Source organism: Miniopterus natalensis, chromosome 1 (genome assembly GCF_054644295.1).
Source record: "Miniopterus natalensis isolate mMinNat1 chromosome 1, mMinNat1.hap1, whole genome shotgun sequence".
Lineage (NCBI taxonomy): Eukaryota > Metazoa > Chordata > Mammalia > Chiroptera > Miniopteridae > Miniopterus > Miniopterus natalensis.
The window spans coordinates 75,679,903-75,705,690 of NC_142081.1; the positions used below are offsets into that span (position 1 = coordinate 75,679,903).

General features: G+C 35.4%; 1 protein-coding gene across 3 annotated transcripts in view; it reads left to right on the forward strand.

Annotated features, from left to right (window-relative positions):
* Positions 1-25,788, forward strand: part of ARHGAP5 (Rho GTPase activating protein 5) — an 82,164-nt gene that overhangs the window by 24,151 nt on the left and 32,225 nt on the right. For 2 of the 3 annotated variants that reach the window (XM_087823365.1, XM_087823374.1), the window contains one exon: positions 21,572-21,719. In XM_087823365.1, coding sequence (XP_087679491.1) covers positions 21,572-21,719 — 148 coding nt within the window. The remainder of the gene's footprint in view (positions 1-21,571; positions 21,720-25,788) is intronic. The other variant, XM_087823379.1, reaches the window with a different exon arrangement.

The window sequence follows — 25,788 nt, forward strand, 5'->3', positions numbered from 1 at the left end:
AGCTTAAATGTTAGTTTGAGAAACAATATCCTGTTGTTGGGGCAGGGTTAAAAAGTACTATTAGAGCAATTTAAGGAAGCATAATATAATAATTAAGAGCATATGGTCTAGAGCCAGACTTCGGGGACTTACTAGCTGTGTAAGTTTGTAACTTCTCTGTACCTCCATCTAGGAAAACCAAAACAGTCATACTTAGAGCTGTTATGAGAAGTAAGTTCGTATTGATTCAGTATTCTTGGCGCATGGTAAATTTGTTAAGTAAAATAGTATATATACTATTTAATGATAGTATTGTTCAAATATAAGTATTAACAGAATATAGGGTGAGAGAACCATAAGTGTGTGGGGTTAGTTTCACAAAACTTCATGAAGTGTGTTGATTGGCTTTTAAGAAGGAGAAAATATATTCTAGATGAGGCAATTCTTTTGTACAGAGGCATAAAATTGTGACTAAGCAAGGTGAGATATGATAGGAAACTTGTCCTAATTCAGGGTATTTTGAAATAGCATTGCATTTATGAGTCTGCTAAACTGAAGAGCTAGTTTAAATCCAAAATCAGTTAGTTAAACAGGGCCTGGGCAGTAAGTAAAGTTGGATTGGACTTCAGGTTGTAGGGTGGGAAGAGACTGTCATTGGCATCAGGTAATATAGATAGGAGGCTGATGTACACATTTAGTTTTAAAGTGAGAGGGGTACAGAAACGAAATGAGAAATCAACAAAGCTAGAGGTTTTTTTAAGACGACTAGAAAAACAGACAAACATCTGGCAAGACTGATCAGAAGAAAGAAGAGAAGGCATACATAAACATTGAGAATAAAAAGGGGAACAATGACAGATAGCTCAGATTAAAAAGGTAATAGAGAATACTATCAACAATTTTTTGTCAACAGATTTGAAAGTTTAAAAAAACGTAAACTTGTAGAAAAATATAATTCACCTGGACTAGAAAGCTTTGAATAATCCTGTAACTATTTTTTGTTTTTTAATATATCTTTATTGATTTCAGAGAGAGGAAAGGAGAGGGAGAGAGAGAGATAGAAACATCAATGATGAGAGAGTCATTGATCAAGCCCGCAACCCGGGCATGTGCCCTGACCGGGAATCGAACCCCGATCGCCTGGATCCCAGGTCTATGCTCAACCTCTGAGCCACGCCTGGCCGGGCAATCCTGTAACTATTAAATTGTGAGGCATTAGTTACATCTTGCCACAAGAATACCAGGCCCAGATAATTTTACAGGAGAGGACTCAAGGAAAAAATCATTTCAATGTTCTACAAACTGTTCCAGAAAATAGAAAGCAGAGAATACATTCCTTAATTTATTCTCTGAAGTCATCTGTCATTTTAGAACAGGGGTGGGGAATGTCCGGCCTACAGGCTGTATACAGCCAGTGAAATCATTTGGCCTGGCCCTGCCAGGGCAACTGCAGGCAGGACTCGAAATTCAGTAAATCTAGGAGCTTTTTTCATAGCTAATTTTTAAATTGATAATTTTGTATGGCCTGCGAATGATGTAAATATCCAAATGACCCTTGGCAGAAAAAGGTTCCCCACCCCTGTTCTCAAACCACACAGGGGTGGTATAAGAAAGGAAAATGATAGTCCCATTTTAATTATGAGTATACAGGCAAGAACCATAATTTACAGGTCCATAGACTTTTAACTGCAATTTTGAAGTCTAGTAACCTCTGAAAATCAAAAGTTTTTTTTAGAACCTAGCAGCACAGCCTGATTTGAACTGTTCTTTTTGGCAAAACCTGATTCAAACTAATGTGAGACTACTTAAAATCATTGTTTAGATGGAATATCTATATAATTCACTACAAAACTGTTAATGTATTTGAGTACAGGGTGCTGACTCTCAGTTTGCTGGGGCTGTTATATAATAAGATATTTTTTGTACTGTACATTCTGGCTAACAACTAGAAATTTCCAAATTCTAAGACATAGCTTACCCCAAGGGTTTAGGTAAGGGATTTTGGACATATAATATCAAAGGAATCCAACAGTATTTAAAAGGCACATGATAAAATTTAAATTCATGAGAAAGCTGCTATGTTAGAAACAGATGAGAACTTTCTTAACTTCAAAAAAGGTACCTACAAATGCACACACAAGTGAAATCCATAATAAACATCATCCTAAATGGGAAAATGGATTCCCCTTTCAACCAGGAACAATACAGAGTATATACACTATCACCACTTCTGTTCAGTATTATATAGAGATCCTAGTCAAAGCAATAACATAAGAAAAAATTAAAAGTATGAGTATTGGAAAGAAGGAAACGAAATTGTATTGGCTGATATGATTGTCTATGTAAAATTCATAAAGGATCTACATATAAATTATTAGTTTTGATAAAAGAGTTAACAAAATAGCCTGGCCTATGTGGCTCAATTGATTGAGAATTGCCCCATGCACCAAGAGGCTGCAAGTTGGATTCCCAGCCAGAGCTCATGCCTGGGTTGCAGGCTTGATCCCCCAGTAGGGGGCTTTCAGGAGTCAGCCAATCAGTGTTTCTTATTGTTGTTTCTATCTCTCTCCCCCTCTCTCCGCCTCTCTTTAAAATCAATAAAAACATTTTTAAAAAGAGTTAACAAAATAGCTCTATATAAGATCAGTAATCAGAAGTCATTTACATCTTTATACATTAGCAGTAAGCAACTAAACACCATTTACAAAAGCAAAGCAGATTATCAGGTGCCTAGGAATAATTATAACATCATGTTCAAACTTCTGTGGAAAAGTATAAAACCTTACTGAAAGGCAGTAAAGAAAACCTAAATAAATGGGGAGCTTCTGTCCACGAATATGGCATATCATAAAGAAGTTGCTGCGCTTAAAACTGATCTCTCAATTCAGTGTTGTTTCATTCAAAGTGTCAAGGGTTTTCAGGAAATTTCACACACTGATTCTAATCCATATATGGAAGAGCAAAGAACCTAGAATAGCCCAGGACATTTATGAACAAGAAAGTCACAGGTGGTTTGGTAATGATGTGTGTGTGCTTATTCTGTCAGATACAAAATTTAGTATTTAAGACAATGTGGTATTGGCACTGGGGTAGGCACATTGCACAATAAAATAGGATAGAGGGCCCCCAAACCACAGACCTCTGACTTGAAGCTGTCCTTCTAACATGGTAGCCACATGAGGCCATTGAACACTTGAAATGTGGCTGATCTGAATTGAGATGTCCTGGTCTAGAGGGTGAGAAAAGGCTTCCTTGTAATATGTAATGCTGAGTGAATAGAAAGTTCATGTGGTGAGAGGGAACATGGTATGTGTTCTTAAAGGAGGTCACTGTGGCTGGTCATTGATCTAAATCAGTGTTGGCATACTTTCTATAAAGAGAGATAATAAATATTTCATTATATATTGTTATTTGAGAGTAATACAGCCTCTGTTATAACTACTAGTAAAATCTGTTACAGTACAAAAGCAGTCATAGGAAATATGTAAATGGATGAATTAGGGCTTTTTTCAAATCCAGGCAGCAGGCTGGATTGAACCCCCAGGCCATAGTTTTGCTGACCCATGATCTATGGGAGAGAAAGTACAAGGAGAGACTTGAGAGTGGGGAGACTAGACTCAGACCTTTTTAGCAATGTTAGGAATTTTTGTTATTTAGCCTAAGAGTAATTTGAAATTAGACAGTGAGTAGATTTGAAATTGCTTTGTTTTAGTGTAGAGAATAGGTTGAGTGACATGGAAAACCAGTTGGCATGTTATAGTAGTCTAAACGAACCATGATGAGAGCTTTGAGTAGTTGGAGTGGGGAGAGAGAATGGTGGCAATGGATAGAATGGGATGGATTTGAGATACTTAAAATCCATAAGATTTGATGATGTTTTATGTGGGGGAAGGACGAGGATGATGAACAAAATAGGAAAGATAGCTTGTTGGTTTCTGGCTTGTACAGCTTCATCAGTTGACTGTGCCATTCATGATGTAGAGCATTGGAAATTTGCCCAGTTTGGAGTTGGGGTGTGGAAATTGTAACTTTGGTTTTAGAGTTCAAGTGGAGATATCAGTTTGGCAGTTAGATATGTGAGTTTGAGATACATATTTAAGAGACAGTGAAGTAGTGATGGCAATAGGTGAAATGACCTAGGGAGTGAATACAAAGCAGTGCCTATCAGAGACTTGAGGAACTTGCCAGTGTTGAATGGCCAAGCAGCAGAGATGATTCTTAAGACTGGTAGGTTGAGATAAGTAAGAATAAAACATTTACCCTTTCTTAGCTGGTTCGTTTCATTTGTAAAGTAGGAATAGCAGATGGTCCCTGACTTACAATGGTTTCAGCTTGTGATTTTTTTGACTTTATGAAACAATACACATTCAGTGGAAACCATACTTCGAATTTTGATTGTTTCCCGGGTTCCGATATGTGGTACGATATTCTCTTATGATGCTGGGCAGTGGCAGTGAGCCACTTCTCCCATTCAGGCATGTGATCACAAAGGTAAATAATTGATACTCTACAGTGTACTGTGCTGCCATTGTTTTTTAGATATTGTGTTCCTAGCATGTTTAAGGTAGGCTAGGCTAAAACTATGATGCTCAATAGGTTAGGTATATTAAATGCATTTTTGACTTGTGATATTTTCAACTCATGATAGGTTTATTGGGACGTAATCTCAAGTTAAGGAGAATCTGTATAACACTCCTCTTGGAGTTGTGCTGGAAATTGGAACTATGTGTTTCAAAGTGCCTGGCATGTAGCAGTGCATGGTGTGCATCAGGCCTGAAATATTCAGTACACTCTGCCTGTATTTCAGAACAGTCCTTTGTCCCATTTGAGGGATTAGCTTCCTGACTCATTTTTAAATTAAATAATCCTATGATTTCTGATCCTAAGTTTGTGCACTTGTTAGCTTCTTAGTTGTGTGTGTGTGTGTGTGTGTGTGTGTGTGTGTGTGTGTTTTCCCCCTCCAAGAGAAAAATTCATTCTGTTTACCTTCATTCTTTTATTCCAAGATGGGAGCCATACCCTAGGAATCTTTTTCTCAGACAGAAAATCATAACTTTTGGCATTAGTGACATTTAAGAAAGGCTCAGAGATTTGTTTCTCTTAAACTGAGCTTAGTTGTCATTCCTGCCAATCAGAGAAGGCTTTATGCATGATTGTCTTTGATTCTATACTCCAAAATGAATTTAGCATTAGTTATGGGAAGAAAACCTCTAAGGTATTTTTTTTTTTGAGTTTTTGTTTGTTTGTTTTAATTGACCCTTTTAGAGAGAAGAAGGGAGAGAGAGAGAAACATTGATGTAAGAACAAAACATTGACCGGCTGCCTCCTGCATGCTCCTTACCAGAGATGGAGCCCACAACCTTTTCAGTGCACAGGATGATGCTCAACCAACTCAACCACACTGGGCTAAGACCTTTATTGCAACCATCAGTGAGAATTATTTTCTTAAAATTGTGACCCATTTATACATGTAAATATTTCTACATAGATGAAATCTCACAAAATAATACTTATCTGTACTGTGTATGTTATTTTGATTTTCTAATCTGTTACAGTGGAAAAAAGAAGTGCTGGTTGTCACCTCCCAAATTGATTTTGTAACCTACAGCTGTTTGAAAACAGTTCTTTAAGAGAATGACTGAATGAGAAAAATTTTAGTTGTATTGATAAAATTCCCAGTGTTTAACACATCTATTCAATGAAGTGAGGTACACCTGTGTTTAAAAAGCTAGTTTATTTTTTTAGTATCTATTTCAGTGCTGTCAGCTTGATTCAGTTAGTAAATAAATAGTAAAATCCTTGATAAATTTCATGGTTTATTAGGGTAAGCTGGTGTTCTGATTTTCATTTTTAGCTTTTTAAATTGTTTTCCTATTTTGTTTCCAAGTCCTGAATTTTTTCATCCTCTTATTTATATAGCAACTTCCTATTCCTATTTGAGTCTTAAGTGTTCCTGTCAGTCCATATTCTTTCCTTTGTATTTCTGCTCCCTTCTTTTTTCTTTTTTTAGAGAAAAAGGGAGGAAGGGGAGAGGGAGAGAAACATCAGTGTGAGAGTGAGACATCGATCGCTGCCTCCTGCACACCCCCTAACAGGGATTGAGCCCATAACCCGGGCATGTACCCTGACTGGGAATTGAACCGGCAACCTTGTGGTGCACCAGAAGACACCCAGCCAGCTTAGCCACACTAGCCAGGGCTTACTGCTCCCTTCTAAACCCCACTATCAGATAGTGTCTTAGAAGATACTGCTGCTTTAGCCATTGTAATAGGGTTTGGAGTCTCTTTGGAGAAGAATTCCAAAATAGGTATGTTTTCTTAAAAAACTGAATAGATAAATATCTCTGTATATTGAGTCACAAGATACTAATTTAATATTAGTAAATAATGAATTGATACCATGCTATTAATATGGTAGATCATTTAGAATGTAGTAAAATCTTAGGTTTAGAATTATTTGACTTCTGATTTCTAGAACCTCAGTCTTTATTAAGTAAGATGCCTTTTTAAAATAATGTCAGCCCAACAATGATGGCCAGAATTTTCATTTAGGTGTAAAAGTAATGAAATATATGAAAACATGTTGGTATCGAGCTGTTGTTTGTATCAAAATGCATAAGTTACAGGGTAAGTACTTTTCGTTTTTAATGTATATCACTTAACCTCTTGACAGTCATTTGATTGACTATCAGTGTTCACATCTGAGAGAAACTAGGTTCTTGAAAGAATTTTAATTAAGGCTAAATAAAAATTGTATGCTAAATGGCTTACTATAGAAAGGGCAAAACTTTCAGATCCAATGCAGATAGGGTAGTCTTGTACTTGTTTAATGAGCAAGGTTTTTTATAAAATCTTGAGCTTCTTAAAGGCTTCAGATTTTCTTTTTTTACTTATTTTTTGGGAATACCTTGGTTAGAATTTTTGGCAGATGCTATAGGGTCTCCATTATATCCATTATTACCTGCAGACATTTCCTTCAGGGAGAGAGAGAGGGTTACTTTTGTAAAGCAGTATGTTCAGAGGAATGGGAAAGCTGCTTTCCCAGACCCCTCAACAGCGTCTTTTCCAGGCTCTGACTTGAGTTGGGTCCTATATTCATCCATTCCTAACCAGTAAATTCTGGCCAGGGGAATAGAATTATGCCCTGAATGTAGGCCCAAGCCTTTTTAATCCTAGGACTCTGGGTGAAGTTGGCTTTCCCCCAAATTGGGATGAATTTTCTAAAGGATGAAAATCATAATGTCTACTACAGGCAAGATTTATATCTTGTTTATAATTGATCTCCATGGCCTAGCACAGTATATTGTATTGTGATCAGTTGAACTGATCATTTGAATATATGGCTTTGTGTTTGTAGTGGTCATAAAAGAAGAGTTTGTGTGTTTAATAACTAGAATTTATTTTGATTCAGGGAAACTCCTTTTGTTTGACAAACATCTTACCAAATGCCCACTATGCCAGAACACTGAACCTAAGGGTACAGAGATGAATTAGTTATGCATTCTGTTCTCAAAGAATTCAGTCTAGTAAAATTTATTTTGTTGTAAATTAAACATTTCTTAATATTTTTAATAAGGTTAGCTAAACTTCTGGTTCTTTATACCTATCTCATTTGGAAAGCATTTAGTGAGGCGTTTTAAAGTAACTGTTTCCATTTCATTCTTGCTGGCTAGTTGGCTAAATTGGTCCACCTCTGATTGCATAGTTCTGTGGTGTTTCTAAAATTTTTCATCAACTTAAAATTGATTTCTTTGGTAGCATTTCTAGTGCTGGCTACATCAATTTATGGTATTGTATAAGTATGGATATGTAATTAAGTATTTCTGCCCATACTTTACTATTTGCTATGTCTTCTGTGCTGTTTGACCATGATTTATTACCTTTCAAATTCAGATTGAAATGTAACTAGGTGGTCAGTTTTTGAAGTATATTTCTGATTCATATGTTCCACTGAGACTTAATTTAAATGATTGTGTCAGTGGAATGCTTGTTTTTTCTAATTTAAAAGCAAATGTAAATTTCTTAAGTGTGGCTTTCTATTCAAACTTGATTTTTTTTTTTTAGCTTTCATAGCATATTGAAAGTTTAGCAAAAACTGGCTTGGCACAAATTATTGAAATTACTCTTATTTCTGCAGTATATTAATTATAATCCTTAGAATATATTTACATATCAAGGAGGTACTTGTTCCTATAGCATAGAACAGGAATTTTCAACTGGGGCTGCAATAATTATTAAAACATGCAATACCTGACTATTTAGTCAGGGGCACTGACCCCTTTCCTTAGATTATCAAAAAAGTAACAACAGGCAACAAACAATAGCCATCCAATATGAATAAATCAAAATTACACTTTTTTTTGTCAGATCAGCAAAAAATATAATAGATTTTTTGGTGTACCTCAGAATTTTAGTAATTAGTTTTTGTGTGCTATGAGATGTAAAAGGTTGAAAATTGCTGACATATTGTGTTGTTATTATAATATATCAGCGGACAATTGTTACTATTGCAAGACTTATAGGCAAGTTTATAGGGTTGTCAATTTTATGTGCTTCAATATTTGGTATACTACATATTGTCCCACTCAATGCAAGAAGAATTATTTTTATAATTGGTATAGTTTATGATTTCTAGCTCTGTAGTGTTTTCTTGTCATTTCAACTAATGTTGTGAGAGTCCTCAAGTTAATAGGGCTTAATCTATGACTGTGAAGAGAGAAACTTCAGTAGAAGGAGAACTGCTTTTTTAAGCAGTAATTTTTGATGTTTCCAATTCTTAGAGCAAAATAAAAGGGTATGACCAAAGTGATCTTTTGGTTTTATCCAAATTTGTCCAAATAAAAAGTACACTTTGCATACTTTGTGTGGAGTATTTGCTTTGAGCTTTTTCAAAATTGTTCTTAGCTTTTAAATATCTGAGGACAGGTTTGAGTATTGTCCCTGGAAAAAGCACATGCACAAAATTTTATTGGCGTTTTAAGGATTTCATTTGCTTGCTAAAGCTGTGGACTGTAACTTAAGAACCTCTGTTGATGTTAAGGAGAAGGAAGACACACTAAAATTTTTCTTAATTCTTTACTGATGCTCTGATTGGCAACCATTAGAGTAGCAGGAAGTACCTAACAGATAAGATGGGAAGCAAAGGGAGAAACAATGGTTTTAAGAATGAAATGCTGGGTATAATAAAAAACTTATTTTAATTTGAATATACTTTTAAAATATATATTTGGGAAAGTTGGGAAGAAATCCACACATTATTCACTTGAATAGGTAGGTGTTTTGTTAGGACCCGTTCCAGGTTACTCCGGGTGTATTTTTTTGTTTGTAAAGTTAATGGCAGTAATAAAGTGCCTCCCAGTTAGATGATATATGTTGAAATGCTGAATAGGAACAAAATGAATTAATGCTAGAACTAGTTTGTCTGTTAGTGTATACAAGAACCCAGACCTCATTTATTTACCCGCAATTATTTTTCTCTTCACTTTTTTCACCTGGTGTTAGCCTAAAGGGTGTGAAAGAACCTTCACACCATCCCTGATTTTCGAAATGTCATTGGACTAGTATCTAGAACCTACATCTTTTATATCTTTTTTTTTAAAATATATCTTTATTGATTTCAGAGAGAGGAAAGGAGAGGGGGAGAGAGATAGAAACATCAATGATGAGAGAGTCATTGATTGGCTAGCCCGCAACCCCGGCATGTGCCCCGACGGGGAATCGAACCCTGATCACCTGGATCCTAGGTCGATACTCAGCTGCTGAGCTATGCCCAGCCAGGCTAGAACCTACATCTTTTATAGACTTTTAAAAAAGGGGTTAAGTAAACCTTTATGGAGTCCTCGCTCCCACTAAAGACTTCTTTCTTATACTATGTGTTATGCTATGGTGTAATACTTATTCCTCCCACCTAAAATAATTGCTTCATAGCAGTTTTATTGCTTCGTAGTTCAATGTTTCAGTGGGTTTTTTTGTGTGTGTATGTTTTTACTACATTGTAAGCTTTTTCAGGACAGATATGATTATCATTCATCTTTGTTTACAGTAGGGTTTCTCAATCTTTTTTTTTCTTTTTAAATATGTATTGATTTCAGAGAGAGGAGGAGAGAGAGAGAGGGAGAGAGAGAGAGAGAGAGAAACATCAATGATGAGTCAGTGATCAGCTACCTCCTGCATGTCCCCCACTGGGAATTGAGCCCAAAACCCGGGCATGTGCCCTGACCAAGAATCAAACCTCGGTTTCCTGGATCATAGATCGATGCTCAACCGCTGATCAATGCCGGCCCGGGCAATCTTGAGTTAAGTATTGACATATTTTAAAGTTAAAATTCTCAGGTTTCCCAAAATATATCTGTGGCTATCTCTCAAAGTTGACTTCTTGGTCCTTGTTTTTATTAGCCTAACGCAGTAGTTCTCAACCAGGTCAGTTTTGCCCTCCAGGGAGCATCTGGCAATGACTGGAGATATTTTTGGCTGTTACAACAGGGATGGGGAGTTGCTATTGGTATCAATTGGGTAAAGGCCAGTGGTGCTGCTAAACCTCCTACAATAAGTAATATTCCGAACAAAGGATTATACAACCCAAAGTGTCATACTGAAGTTGAGAAATCCTGTATATAAGAATGTGGTCTTTAAGGAAATTCCTGTGAGATTCTAGAAGTCATTCATACAAGGCATGTTTGTACCTGCTCATTAGGAAAGGCAGGTTTTTCCTCATAGGTCGTAGATTTTACTTCCCTATCCTCACCATGATTGGGTAAGATATATTTTCAAGAAGGAGCTATTGTGGGGCAAAGCTGCATGCTATTACTTAGCTCTTCTTTCTTCCACTATAAAATACGTTTTCATTTCATTGTCACAGTCTTACTTGAGATTGCCGTTAACTTCTTACTTAGATTATTGCAATGACTTTTTTAAAAAATCATTTTAATATTGTAGATTGACATGGCATTGTAAGATAATGCAGCCCATGTGCCCTTTGTCCAGTTTCCCACAAAAGTGTAATATCTTCTAAAAGTATAGTGTAATATTTCAACAAGGGTGTTGACATTGATGTGATCCACAGATCTTATCTAGGTATCCTTGTTGACATTGATGTGATCCACAGCTCTGATGTCAACACCCTTGAGTACAGTTTCACTTGTACTCATTTGTGTGTTTGTATTTAGTTCTATGCAGTTTTTCACATGTAGGTTTGTGTATCTACCACCAACCACCACAGTCAAGATGCAAAACAATTCTGTCACCAACAGATCTTTCCTGTTGTCCTTTTATAACCATATCTTCCCTTTTCCTCATTTCCTTCCATACCTAACGTACCCCTAGCAACCACTAATTGGTCTTTTTGTGATTTTATAATTTTTCCAGTTTCAGAATGTCATATAAATGGGATCAGAGAGTATGTAGCTTTCTGGGATTGGTTTTTTTTTTTTAAATTCAGTATAATTCCCTTGAGATTCAGACAAGTTGTTGCATAAATCAATAGTTTGTCTCTTTATTACTGAGTAATATTCCATGTATTAATATAGCAAAGCTTTTTAACCTGTTGTACGACATATCTGTCTTTTTTCTAGTTGTGGGCTGTTATGAATAGGTTGCTCTGAATGATCAAGTACAGATTTTTATATAAATATAAGTTTTCATTTCTTTGGGATAAATCCCCAAGAGTGCAGTTGCTGGGTCGTATGGTAATTTTATATTTAGTCTTACAAGAAACTTTTCTAGAGTGGGTGCACTATTTTAAATTCCCACCAGCAATGTGTAATGGATCCAGTTTCTCCATATTCTCACCAGCATTGTTGGTGCAGTAACGTTTTTTATTAATTTTTTAAAAATTGATTTTGAGAGAGAGGAAGGGAGAGGGGGAGAGAGAGAAACATCGACATAAGAGAGAACATGGATCTGCCTCCTGCACGCCCTCTACCAGGAATCGAGCTCACAACGCAGGCATGAGTCCTGACCAGAAATCAAACTGGCAACCATTTGGTGCTCGGAACAAAGCTGAGCCAACTGAGCCACACTAGATGTTGTTTCTGGGTGATACTGCTAATAGGCATGCCTAATCTATCTCCCTGAAAAATAATATATGTATGTAGCCTCTGTATAAAGTTCAGATTCTTTAGTTAGGCACCAAAACCATTTGCAATATGGCCCTTTCCTGTCTTTCTACCCTCATTATTCATTCCTGTATATACTTTTTAGTTCCAGGTGTGTCGAAATAGATGCAAAATTGTAGCTCTCAGAGCTCTTGTGACGATTAGATTATACATATAATATTACCAAATACCTAATAGACAAGGTGGGGCAAAAGTAGGTTTACAGTTGTTTGTATGGAAAATAATACAATAATTAGTCAATAATACCACAGTAAACTATGTTTCAAGTGTTCACAACTGTAAACCTACTTTTGCTCCACCCTGTATAGTGAGCAATACATAAATGGCAGTTTCTAGTAATTTCTCAGTGCTTATATTGACACATGGTAGGCATCCAAATGTTCAGAAGAGTGAATGACCCATAGATAGACTAGATTCTTTATAAATTCCTGAAATGTTCCTGACCTCATCTCTTCCTTTATAAGTTCCCTATCTTTTGAAGTCTGGGGTTAAGCCTTACATCTAATTATTTTGACAATCATATACTGTTTTGTATGTGCTACTTATTAAATGATTGTTAGATATTTTTTCTTCATAATAGATTATCTGTTTCTTGAGGGCATTTTTCACTTTACTTCCACTGATTCTTGTATCCTGCACAATACCTAGCATGATGCTACACGTTAGTGCTTAGTTCTTACACACTGTTGAAAGTATGTCACTTTATATCCAAATGAATTCACATAGAGTTGGCTCTTTAATTCTTGTAATTTTATGATAAGTATTGTTTTGTATGAATACTCATGGGTTCAGATGCTTAAGTTTAGGCACACCTATATAGTGACTTCCATAGGAATGAAGAATTAGGTATAATGACACTGTTTGCATAAATTGCTAAGTAAACCAGCAATACTTGTATATTTATTAGCAAATATCTTATGTGGTAAAGGCTTTCTCTGGTTCCTGTTTAAAATTTTGTTTGCTTCTGTCAGTGTTTAATGAGAGCATCTACCGTGTGCTAGATATTTTGCCAGATATAGTTACCAAAAATGAGGAAAGTGTACATACTTTAGGTAGTATTGGGGAAGTCGTACCATCAGGTCTTCTTATGCATTTGCTATGGAGAGTAAAGGAAAAGGGAAAATCAAGGTTCACTTGTAGATTTATGGTTTAAACAACTGAGTGGGTTTACTAAGATAGTGATGACTGAGGGTGAAAGGTTTCAGGCCAGATAGAATCAAAACACCTGTTTTGTGCTTTTTATGTTATGTTTAAAATACGTATGTTTACATCCCCGTGGAAGTATCAAAGTTCGATTATAAATCTGGTACTCAGAGGAAGAGTTATCAGGATGTAAAAGAATTTAAATCTATGGGATTAGTGCTGCAGTGAACATAGGAGTACATATATCTTTATGAATAAATATTTTCAAATTTTTCAGGTAGATACCCAGAAGAGGGATTGCTGGGTCATATGGTAACTATTCTTAATTTTTTTAGGAACCTCTCTATTTTTTTCCATAGTGGTTGTACCAATTTAAACTCCTACCAGCAGAGTATGAGGGTTCCTTTTTCTCCGCAATCTTTCCAACACTTATTACTAGTCTTGTTGATAATAGCCATTCTAATAGGTGCAAGGTGGTATCTTATTCTGGGTTTTTGTTTGTTTTGTTTTGTTTTTTGTTGTTCAGAATATTACAGATGTCCCCTTTTTTCCCCATTGATCCCTTCCACCCTGTACCCACTCCCCTCCCCAGGCCTTCACCATACTATTGTCTGTGTCCTTGGGTTATGCATATATGTATATAAATTCTTTGGTTAATCTCTTCCCCACCCACCCCCATCATTGTGGTTTTGATTTGCATTTCCCTAATAGCTAGTGAAGTTGAGCATCTTTTCATATATCTGTTGACCATTTGTATGTCGTCTTGGGAGAAGTGTCTCTGTTCAGGTCCTCTGCCCATGTTTTTTTTTACATCTTTTACTGATTTCAGAGAGTGGAAGGGAGAGGGAGAGAGAGAGAAACATCAACTATGAGAGAGTTGTCATTGATCAGCTTCCTCCTGCATTCCCCAAACTGGGGATCAGACCCACAACCCCGGCATGTGGCTGGCCCGGGAATCGGACCACGATCTCCTGGATCCTAGGCCAATGCTCAACTGCTGAGCCATGCCCAGCCAGGCATCTCTGCCCATTTTTTAATTGGATTATTTGTTTCTTTGTAGTTGGGTTTATGAGTTCTCAATATATTTTAGATATTAACCCCTTATTGGAGGTGCTGTTTGCAAGTATCTTTTCCCATTCAATTGGTTTCCTGTTTGTTTTAGTGATGGTTCTTTTGCTGTGCAGAAGCTTTTTAGTTTGATATAGTCCCATTCATTTATTTTTGCTTTTAGTTTCCTTGCCTTTGAGGTCAAAGTCCTAAAATCCTCTCTAAGACCAAGGTCCCTAAGTTTAGTACCTATGTTTTCTTGTATGTATTTTATTATTTTGAGTTAATTTTTGTGTGTGGTGACAAATAGTCTAGTTTCATTCTTTTGCATGTGGCTTTCTAGTGTCCTTCAATAAATGGTTGGATAGAATGATGTGGTACATATATACAATGGAATAATAGCCATCAGAAGAGATGAAATACTACCATTTGTGACAGCATGGATGGGTCTTGAGAATATCATGCTAAGCGAAATAAGTCAGATGGAGAAAGTCAAAAACCTTATGATTTCACTCATATGTGGGATATAAAACTGAAAGCAACAAACAGGGCAAACAAACAAAAACCCGTAAACACAGACAACAGTATGGCGGTTACCAGAGGGGAAGGGGGCGGGTGGTGTAGCAAAGAACAGAGGGGTCAAATACATATATGGTGACAGAAGGAGACTTTACTTTGGATGATGAACAGACAGTGCAATATACAGATTATGTATTAGAAAATTGTATACTTGAAATCAATATAATTTTATTAACCAATGTCACCCCAATAACTTTAATAAAGTTTTTAAAATATAGCTAAGGGATTCGATAAGTTCACATAAGGGGAGAGTACAGCTAGAGAAGAAGAGGGCTCAGAACTAAGTTTGAGTAGACCAGGAAGAGTTGTTGGAAGATGAAACAAAAAGGAATTCCTAGAAGAACAACTAATAAAGAGTAGTGACATGGGAGCCAAGAGAGCAACTGTTTATGGAGGAAGTAGTCAAGAAAGAATGTTGCTGCGAGCTCAAGAAGGATGAAGGGAAAAGTTACTTTTTGATTTGATAGTACAGAAGTAGGTACCTGATCTTGACAAACAGTTTAGTAGAATGGAAGAGAAAACCAGTGGAATAGGTTAAAGAATTAATGGGATGTGAAAAGTAGGAATAGTAGACGTAGATTACATCTCCAGGAAGTCTTGCTTTAAAAGGGAGCAAGAATTGGGGCAGGTACTAGACAAGTGTGGGTTCAAAGGAGGGTTTTCATTTTTAAAAAATGAGAGATACTGGAGAGTATTTACAATGTTCATAAGAATGACCCGGGAGAGGGACAAATTTTTGCTATAGGATAAAAGGGATAGGAAATAGCTGTAACTATATTTCAAAGCTTTTTGCCTTGAAGATGACTCCAGTGTTAACATTGCTCTTTTAAAAACAAAAAGTCATTACTTTTCCCATTCTTTTATTTTGAACTTTATGAGTCTCTTTATTTAAGACACATAGTTATTCAGGTTTAGTTTTATACCAAGCCTGAGAATCTTTTATAGCTGATATTATTCCATTTATATTTCTTTTTAGAAGTTTCACCTGTTGTTTTTTTGTTTTCTATATTTATTCATTAGTAGCAAAAAGGAAAAAAAAAGAAAAAAGAAGGTACCATTAATTTGTGTGCTTTTTTTTTTTAAATATATCTGTATTGATTTCAGAGAGAGAAAAGGAGAGGGAGAGAAAGAGACAGAAACATCAATGATGAGAGAGTCACTGATTGAGCCCGCAACCTGGGCATGTGCCCTGACCGGGAATCGAACCCCAATCGCCTGGATCCTACGTCGATGCTCAACTGCTGAGCCTTGTCCGGCCGGGCTGTGCTGCTTATTTTTAAATTTATATTGAACCCCTATTTCAGCTTATCATCCTTACTACCCCATAGTATATCATGATACCCTAGCATGCTTAGCATTATTACATTATATCTTATATTTCCCTCTCCACCCTTTAGAGTCGGTTGAGGCTTTTGGTTCTTGCCTGTTATCAAATTATTTTCTTTCGGTATTTTGTAGCTTTACCCGCAAAATTGTAGATTATATTCTATTAACAGCTATCACATTGAAACTTAGGTTTATGTTTAACTGTAATAGAAGTTTTTTGACGTTTCATCATGTGTTAAAGATTTTTCAGGAGTTTGAGAATATTGTACTTTTTAAATACTAATTTTTACATATTTCAGAACTTTTTAAAATCTGTAGTTGCTTATTATACATATCTGAGTGAAATACTGGCTAAGTAAAGAATTCTTGTCACGTCATTTCCCACAAACACTCCTATAGTTGAATTTTCTGTCTTCCCAATTTTCCTGAGAACTTTGAGGCTAGCCTGGTATTTTCCCTCCAATATTGATCATTGGTTTCTTCTGCCTGGATGTATTTAAGATTCTTTGAAGCTTACTGAGTTCAGTATGATATGTCTGTAACTTGATGGTTCACTTCTATTTGTTGTTTATTTTTCCTAGTACGTGGTGAGATCAGTCTACAAATTGAGTTTATTCGGAAGACACCTCAGATATCTTTGTATTTTTTTTTTCTTTGTTGCAGGCAGTATTCCAAATCTTTGGAGTATGTTGATAAACAGAGCAGACAAAATTTCCTGCGCTTGTATGGAGGTTAAATTGTATCAGGGAAACAATAAATAAATAAAACATGAATAAATTATATAATGTTCTCGGTAGAGAAAGCAATGTCAGAGGGATCAGTAGTACTGGGCAGGAGCTAGAGGAAGACAGACTGTAAGGTTGTAATTTTTAATAGGGTAGTCCGTATAGACCCAGTAAGAAGGTAAAGACAACAGCCAATGCAAAAGTCCTAAGTCAGGAGCACGTCTGGTGTGTTAAAAAGCAAATAAGCCATGTGACTGGAAGAAGGGAGTAAATAATGAGGAAAGTGGAGGGAACTGAGGTGAGAATTTAAAGAGGCAGAATTTAAGGCATGCAGATTGTATATGGTCTTGCAGGCCCTTATTTGTGGAGCTACTATCGCTGCTTTGTTGATAATGGTCTGTAGGGGATGGTGATAGAAGCAGCAGGGATGGATAGTCCATGTAATAATCTAGATGTGTGAAATGATGCTAGCTTTTTGGATCAGGGAGTTAGCAGGGAAGATGGTTAAATAGTAGTTAGATTCTGTGTCTGATACATTTGCTTAACAGTTGGAAGTAGGGTGTGAGAAAAAGAGGGATCCAGGATGACTTCCAAGATTTTTATTTAGCCTGAGCAACAGAAAGGTTGGAATTGCCAACAGCTGAGATGGAGACCAGTGCAGATAGAGCATATTTTAAGGAAATCATCTGGAGTTTAGTTTTGCATAGTTAAGAAAGAAATATATCTTGTAGACATTTGAGTGAGGTAGAATGTTTCAAGTAAGTATAGAGTTCAGGGGAAAGAGCTGACCTGGAAGTATGAATTTGGGTTATTATCGTATGGATGACATTACCAAGAGGGTGAATATAGATGTTGAGAAAAAAAGACAATCAGAGACTGAGGCCTTGGGGTATTCACAACATTATAAGTTTGGCAAGTAGGGACTAGCAAAGGAGACTAATGAGAGAGCAAGATAGAGGTGGTCTGAAAGTTCAGTGAAGAGTGACTGCTGAGGGTCAGGTAAGATAAGAGTTGAGAACTAATTGAAAACAATCGTTGGTGACCTTAATTGGAACAAATTTAGTGGAGTAATGAGAATGATAGACTAATTTGAATACCTAGTAAGAGGGAATGGAAGGAGAGGAATTGACATCTAGTATAAATTTGTCAGCAAAAGTAAGTGGCATTATGGGGCAAGTAGCTAAAAGAAGAGGGAAATTAAGTATTTTTTTTTGGTGTGTGTCAGGAATGATACAGGAGAAAGGTGAACTTTGATGATCTTTTCTACTTTATTCTGATCTTTTCACTCATATGGAGTCTTTTACTAACAAAGCTTTAATTTCTTTAATGGGTTTTTTCCCTTCACTTTCTTTACATTTTACCTCCTGTTGTCTCATTTTTTCTTTAATCTTTTATTTCAAGAATCCCTTCTTAAATTTAAGACAATAGAGAAGTCCTTATTTTCTTATTTCCTGGATTGTTTCTTTGAAAGCTTTGTCAAGTGCTTTTCGCTATTTAAGATTTCTTCAGGTTGTTGGTTATAGATGAAACAGTTGAGTATTGTTTTTGTAAATGTTATTATTTATTTGAGGATGTTGCTTACATGCCTTTGTTGTGTTGCTGATATTACTGAAGTGGGAGAGCAGTTTCTGGAAAGAGCTATTTACCTTTTCCTGGTCTTACTTACTTATACTAATGATAGTTTTTAAATATCTGCTGGACACTTAATTGATAATATTGTTTATATTATTTGTGATTAGAATATTTATTTTACTGTGGATATGCTTTTGCAGGCCTGAGATTTACTTAAGTAGCCAGAAAGACAGACTGTGGGCATTTGTTTAAGCAGAAGTTATGATATGTATGAATGTGATAATGAATCAAAAGTTGGCTTATCGGTAATCAGATCTTGTTTTGCCACAGGCACAATCTTTATTTGGGGGCTACCATTTCTGACTAATGGTTGATCATAAGCTATAGATATAAATGACCAAATAACCATACTCATCTTTTTTTTGGATTTCAGAGAATCTTGGTGGCATTTTATAGCAATTGTAATAATCTAACCTTACATGGTTTAATCTATGAAATAGGTTTTAAATTATATAATTTTGAATTGGTATAAATTTATAGCTATAGATCAGCAACTCTTAACCAAAGTTGTGTTTATCATAATTAAGCAGAATTATTCAAAATCCATGTTTTAAAAGAACTTCCTGAAGTGATTATGATACTTAAGAGCTATCACTTTTATTCATTATGAAAGCTAATACAGGAATGTCTAGTCCAAAACTTTTTTTAGCATAGAATTTTCTTTTTAGCAGTGCCAGTTAGTAGAAATATTAGTAAAATCACATAAACTTATTATGCTTTCCCCCCCAGTATGTATGAATTATAACTTGATTATCAGGGTAATTCTGTTAGTAAATTACTCCTTTAGAGTTTGCTAGAAATCTCATGCTATAAGCAAGTCATTTAGCCTTCCTTTACCTTAGATTACTGGCCTTGAATATTGATCTAACTACAGAGTTAAATAACTTGCCCCTGTTACTTTATGGACCTTGGGGGATATTCCCTGAGCATATGCCAGAAGATCTACATTATTTTGGTTCCCTCTCTCCACCCCCTAATTTGAGTAAAGAATTCAGAGACTTCTTAGATAAAGTTTACACTTTTCTTTCCCTGTTATCCCATGGGTAAGAGTAGAATGATTTCAGAGTCACCTGAGAGTTTAAAATTGGTTCCTAAAGGGCAATATTAAAAAGAGGATTTCTAAAGAGTTAATTGGAAGAGTTAGAACACTAGCTAGCTTACTTTTAAAACTTCAGGTGGCATTGCAGACTGTTAAAATCTTTTTATCTCTTCATTTCTGTTGCTCTTGCCATAGGTTAGGCATTGCTATTTTCATTAATCTACCTAAGTATAATCTTTTCACTACTGTATAATCTCTCAAAAACCACCCATTGTCTCAGTTGTCACTTTTCTAATCAAATGATGCAGCTAGTAGTTTGCAGGCTAGATAGTATCTTAGTGCTTCTGAGAAAGAGAGGACACAGCCAATGTATACCTTCCTCAGCTTTAAAATTATAGTCTCTTCATTTCCACTTCTTTCCACATTGTTCTGTTTTGGTGGTGGTAGTAGTGGAAGGGTTGTTTAAGGAGTAAGGGTCCACATACTACTGGATTTGGTGGGTTTGTTCTTGAGCCAGAGCAAACACTCCAATGCTTTGATGATAACATTCCATACATCTAGTTACATGGTATATAATCTGTATCACCAGAGAATGATAGTATGTGAGGATTTAGAAGTTGGATTTCATGAGCTCTGGAGGTTTGCTAGGTGGAGCAGCCTGAAATTGAAAGTAAGAAAGGACTTAGTTAATTATTCAAGATACTCAGAGACTTAGAAAAATACATTGGGGGACCCATCCAAAAGAGAGACTCCTCCAGAAAGAATCGGAAATTAAGATGAGAATTGTTGCTTTAGGCATTGAAAGCTTTTGCCTGTGCTCCCTCCCCCACCCACCTAACTTTTCTGATTAGAATGGTATGTTTTTATCCTGTTTGTAAGTCAGTAATGATATTTATGACAAATATGAATAGGTTTGTTAGTTATACCAGAGAAAATAAAAATTTGTACATAAAATTAGACTAAAAAGGAACAAGGGCTGTCAGTAAAGGTGCTCTAACATGTATGAGTTTCTGAAAACTTCCTTATCTTTCTATATTTTAGAGATTCTCAATTGGGAGCACACAATAGAATCATCCATGGAGATGGTTACTATGCCCTGCTCCAGAAAGACTAACTCAAGAATTTCCTCAGTGGTTGAATTCCAGACAATAAATACTCCCTTAGGTTTTCGAGATGTTCACCCCCTGGTTAAGAACCTGCTTTTCCCCACTCTGAAACTTATTTAATTTTTTTTTTTTTCTATTGTGAAAATGTTTTGTTCATTACTTGTGCAAATTATCTTTAAGAAATAGAGTCAGGCCCTGGCCAGTGTGGTTCAGTTGGCTGAATGTCACCCCACGGATGGAGAGGTTGCTCCTAGCACGTACCCCGGTGGTGGACTCGATCCCCAGTAGGGGATGTGCAGGAGGCAGCCAATCAGTGTTTCTCTCGCCCCTTTCCTCTCTCTCTGAAATCATTGAAAACATATTTTAAAAAGAAAGAAGGAAATAGAACCAGTAGATAGGAAGAAAATGACAAAATAAGAAGGGACAAATGATGGGACTAAAAGTTTATGCAATTATATAGCTTCATTCTATAATCAGTAATTAAAGTTATATTATGTTCTTAAAAATACAGCTATACACAAAAACCTTACATGACCTAGACCAAATAAAATTACCAGGCCACACCTAAACTGAATTGAGCGTTGCTTACTTCTAGTTTTTCCTTTGAGTTGGCATTGAAAAATAATCTTCTTTAATTTCCTTGCCTATTTAGCTTTCCATTATTTTCCAAAGGAAACTTTTTTTTTCCTACTCAGCCATTTTTTCTGTTGCTCAAGGTGCTGCTTCTAGCAGAATTTATTTAATGAGTCCCATTTTGATGGGCATGGTTGGTTGTGGCTTTTATACATTTTGATACAAAATGTATATTTATATTGCTTAATACTAATGTTATTCTGAAGGAAATTAATTTTAATAGTTTTAACTTGAATATGTTTTCTTATAGCAGAAGAAGAAAACTAAGAACTTCAACCCACCAACACGTAGAAATTGGGAAAGTAATTACTTTGGGATGCCCCTCCAGGATCTGGTTACAGCTGAGAAGCCCATACCACTATTTGTTGAAAAATGTGTGGAATTTATTGAAGATACAGGTAGGATAGAAATATTGCAAGAGGTTTGATTTAAATTTTCACTTTTGCTGCACCAATAGTTTGTCAAAAGCTCATGGTTTATTAAAGCTAAGTTTTGAGAGATACATTGTTCTCATTATTAGGATTATCTTGAGCATTAACTCTAGATGTAACCATCTGATATTTGAAAGAAGTTTTGTTGTTGGCCAGTAATGCTTTTGTTGGATTTCTCTTTAATAAGTGGCTAAGTTGAATGCTAAAATGTAAAACTCACCTTATTCTGGAATTTAGAATAACTTGATTGTTAAAATATGCTATTTATTCATATGTAGCTATGACTTAAATTTATAATTTGAAAGTTTTCAATAAATACTATTGATTTTTATTACTTATTTCACACATGAATTTTTCTTTTAAAACTTAGCAATATTTATGAATGTCTGAAAGGCAGTTTGGGGTGTTACTTTTTTTTTCAGCAGCACTAGCTTGATGTGGGTTATATGGTTTGAATTGTATTTTTAAGGTGTGTGTAGATATTCTCACTATTTTAAAAATAAGCCTGCTCTTATGTTTACTTTGTCCAGTATAAACCATTATCTGAGGGTTGGACTAGTCAAAATTGAGGAATAAAGGTAGAATATTATCATGTTTATGTGCATTTAAAATGAGTAAGAGTTAACCATGAACCCTTAGGAATTGGATGGACCACAGAATTTAATGTTTTGAAAACATGAGCTAATTCCACTTCAGCTTCATTCTTAATGATCTCCTTTGATAAGCAAGTATTATTTAAAAAACAAGCTGAGCCCTGGCTAGTGTGACTTGGTTGGGCATCATCCTGTGTACTGAAGGGTTGCTGATTCAATTCCTGGTCAGGGCACATGCCAGGTTGCAGGCTCAATCCCCAGTAGGGGGCATGCAGGAGGCAGTTGATGGATGTTTTGCTCTCACATTGATGTTTCTCTGTTTCTCTCTTCCTTCTTCTCTCTTTAAAAATCAGTTTTAAAAACCTTAAAACAAAACAAACAAAAACCAACTGGATACTCATATCCTATCTAAAAAATAAAGCTAACCCTGGCTGGTGTGGCTCAGTTGTTTGGATTGTTGTCTGGTACACTGAAAAGTGGTGGTTTCAATTCCCAGTCAGGGCACATACCCAGGTTGTGGTTGTAATGCCTGGTCGCTGATCGATGTTTCTCTCTCTCGAAAAAAAATCAATAAAAACATATCCTTGGTAAGGATTAAAAAAAAGTACAGTGTTGGTCAAGTCATATATCCTTACTGATTTTCTTGTTGACTTTTTTAATTACTTAAAGAGTAATATTGAAATCTGCAGTCATGATTGTAAATTGTCTGTTCCTACTTTAAGTTCTGTTAGATTTTGCTTTGTATATTTTGAAATTCTTTTAGTTGCATATGCACTTATGATTATGTCTTTATGAACTGACTTAACATTATGAAGCATTTTCTTTATGCTTTGTAATATTCTTTGTTCTGTAGTCTACTTTGTGTAATATTAATATAGCCAATGGTATTTTCTTTTTAGTGGTATTTATGTGATATATCTTTTCTATCCTTTTACTTTCAACCTTTATCTTTATAATTAATGTAGTTTCTTGTAGACCACATAATCATTGGGTCTTACAATCCACTTGTTTTTATTGGGGTGTTTATTAGGTTATTGGCTTTTAAGGTAGTTATCAGTATAATTGGTTTTAAATTTCCCATCTTGTTTTTATTTTTTATTTTTTCCATGTGGTCATTATTCCCTTTTTCTTCTTTTCCTGTCTTCTTTTGGATTAATTAGATATTTTAAATTTTATTTTAACTCCAATATCAGGTTATTGTTGTAGCTATCTCAGATTTTTGGTGGTGCTCTAAATTTTGAAATATACATCTTCAATCACAGTTTATCTTCAAATAATAATACACCACCATAATGTGTAGTTTAAGAACCTTGTAACAGTATATTTAACCTTCCTATCCCTTGTTTTATTGTATATTTTAATTCTACAGTTTTAAATATCACAGTACATATTTATAATTTTTGCTTTAAATAGGTGATTCTCATTTTTGAAAGGTAGTTTCTTAGGTTATAAGTCTTTGTAACAACTTTATTGAAATATAGTTCACATACTCTACAGTTCATCTATTTAAAGTGTACAGTCCAGTGGTGTTTTAGTATATTCAAAGAGTTATGTATCCCTCAGCACAATCCTTTTTAGAGCATTTTTATCATCTCCTGAAGAAACTCCATACCCATTAAGTAGTCACTTCCTGTTCCTCACACCCACCCACCCTTAACTTTCTGACTCTATAGATTTACCTTTTCTTGTCTTTTGTGAGTGCCTTCTTTCAGTTAACATGTTTTCGAGGTTCATCTGTATGGTTGCATCTATAAGTATTTCATTCATTTTTGTTACTAAATAATTTTCCATTAATAGACATTTGGGTTGTTTCCACTTTTCAACTATTGATAATAGTGCTGCCGTGAATATTCCTATACAAGTTTTTGTAGGAACATGTTTTTCACTTCTCTTTAGTGAATTGCTAGATCATATGGTAACTCTATGTTTAACCTTTTGAGGAAATTTACCAGTCTGTCTGCAAAAGTGCCTGCATTGTTTTACATTCCCACCAGCAAAATACAAGACTTCCAATTTCTCCATATCTTTGCTAGCACTTATTTTCCTCTTTTTTAATTATAGCTATTCTAAGCAGGTGTGAAGTGGTATGAATTCTGGATACAAGTTGCTTTCAAATATAATTTGCAAAATTTTTTCCCCATCTATGGGTTGTCTTGTGCAATTCCTTGATGGTATTGTTTCAAACACAAAAGTTGTAAATTTTGATACTCAATTTTTAAAAAATTTTGACACTGTGTGCATGGTAACATATCTAAGAAGGTTTTGCCTAACCCAGGATCACAAAGAGTTATTCCTACATATTCTTCTAAGTTGGTCTGTTATGTTGGTCTTTTATGTTGAGGTCTGTGATCCATTTTTAGTTAATTTTTATGTGGTGTAAGGAAGGTTTCAGCTTGATTCTTTTGCATGTAAGTGTCCATTATCCAAGTACCATTTTTTTGAATTGCCTTGCATTCTTTTTGAAAATCAATTGACCATAATCATGAATGTTTCTGGACTTTCATTTACATGTCATTGATCTATATGCCTATCCATATATGCTGGTAGCACTCCGTTTTCATTACTGTAGCTTTTTGTAGTAAGTTTTGAAATTGAGAAGTTTTGAGTCCTCCAATTTGATTCTTCTGAGAATATAGTTCTAGGCTGATAGATTAAAAAAATTTTTTTTAATTCAACTTTTTAAAGACTATTTTTGTCTTCTGCATGATATCTAACAAACAGTCTGCTCTTACTCTTATTTGCGATCCTGTATGTGGTATGTTCTCCTTTCTCCCTCACTTCAGAGCTACTTTTAATATTATTCTCTCTGTTTTTTAGCAGTTTTATTAAAAATGTAACTTAATGTGTGCTTTAAAAAAAAACATTTCTGCTTGAGGTTTCTGGAGCTTCTTGGATCACTTGGTTTATAATTTTCAAATTTGGAAAATTTGGGGTCGGTCAGCCTTCTGACTGACCTCTGCTTCTGGACTTCTATTACATGTGTGTTAGACATCTTGAAATTATCCCACAGCTCACTGAGTTTTGTTCATTGCGTTTTGTTTTTGTTTTTGTTTTGTTTTTTTAATCCTCACCCGAGGATATGTTTATTGATTTGAGAGAGAGAGAAGAGAGAGAAACATCGATCCATTGCCTCCTTTCCTCCCCCTGACTGGGAATTGAATCTGCAGCCTTTTTGGTGTACTGGACAATGCTCCAACCAACTGAGCCACCCAGCGAGGGCTCATTGTTTCATTTTGATTAGACTAATATATCTATTGCTATATCTTCTAGTTCACTGATTTTTTTTCTGTGTGGTCAAATCTAGATGTTCCATTTACGTTTCTTTTTTATGTGTTTCATTTTTCTACCCATTGCGTTGATATTTTCCTTTATATCTTTGAATATACTTATAAAATTTACAATCGCTGTTTTAAGATATTGTGTTATTCTTTCATATTTCATTT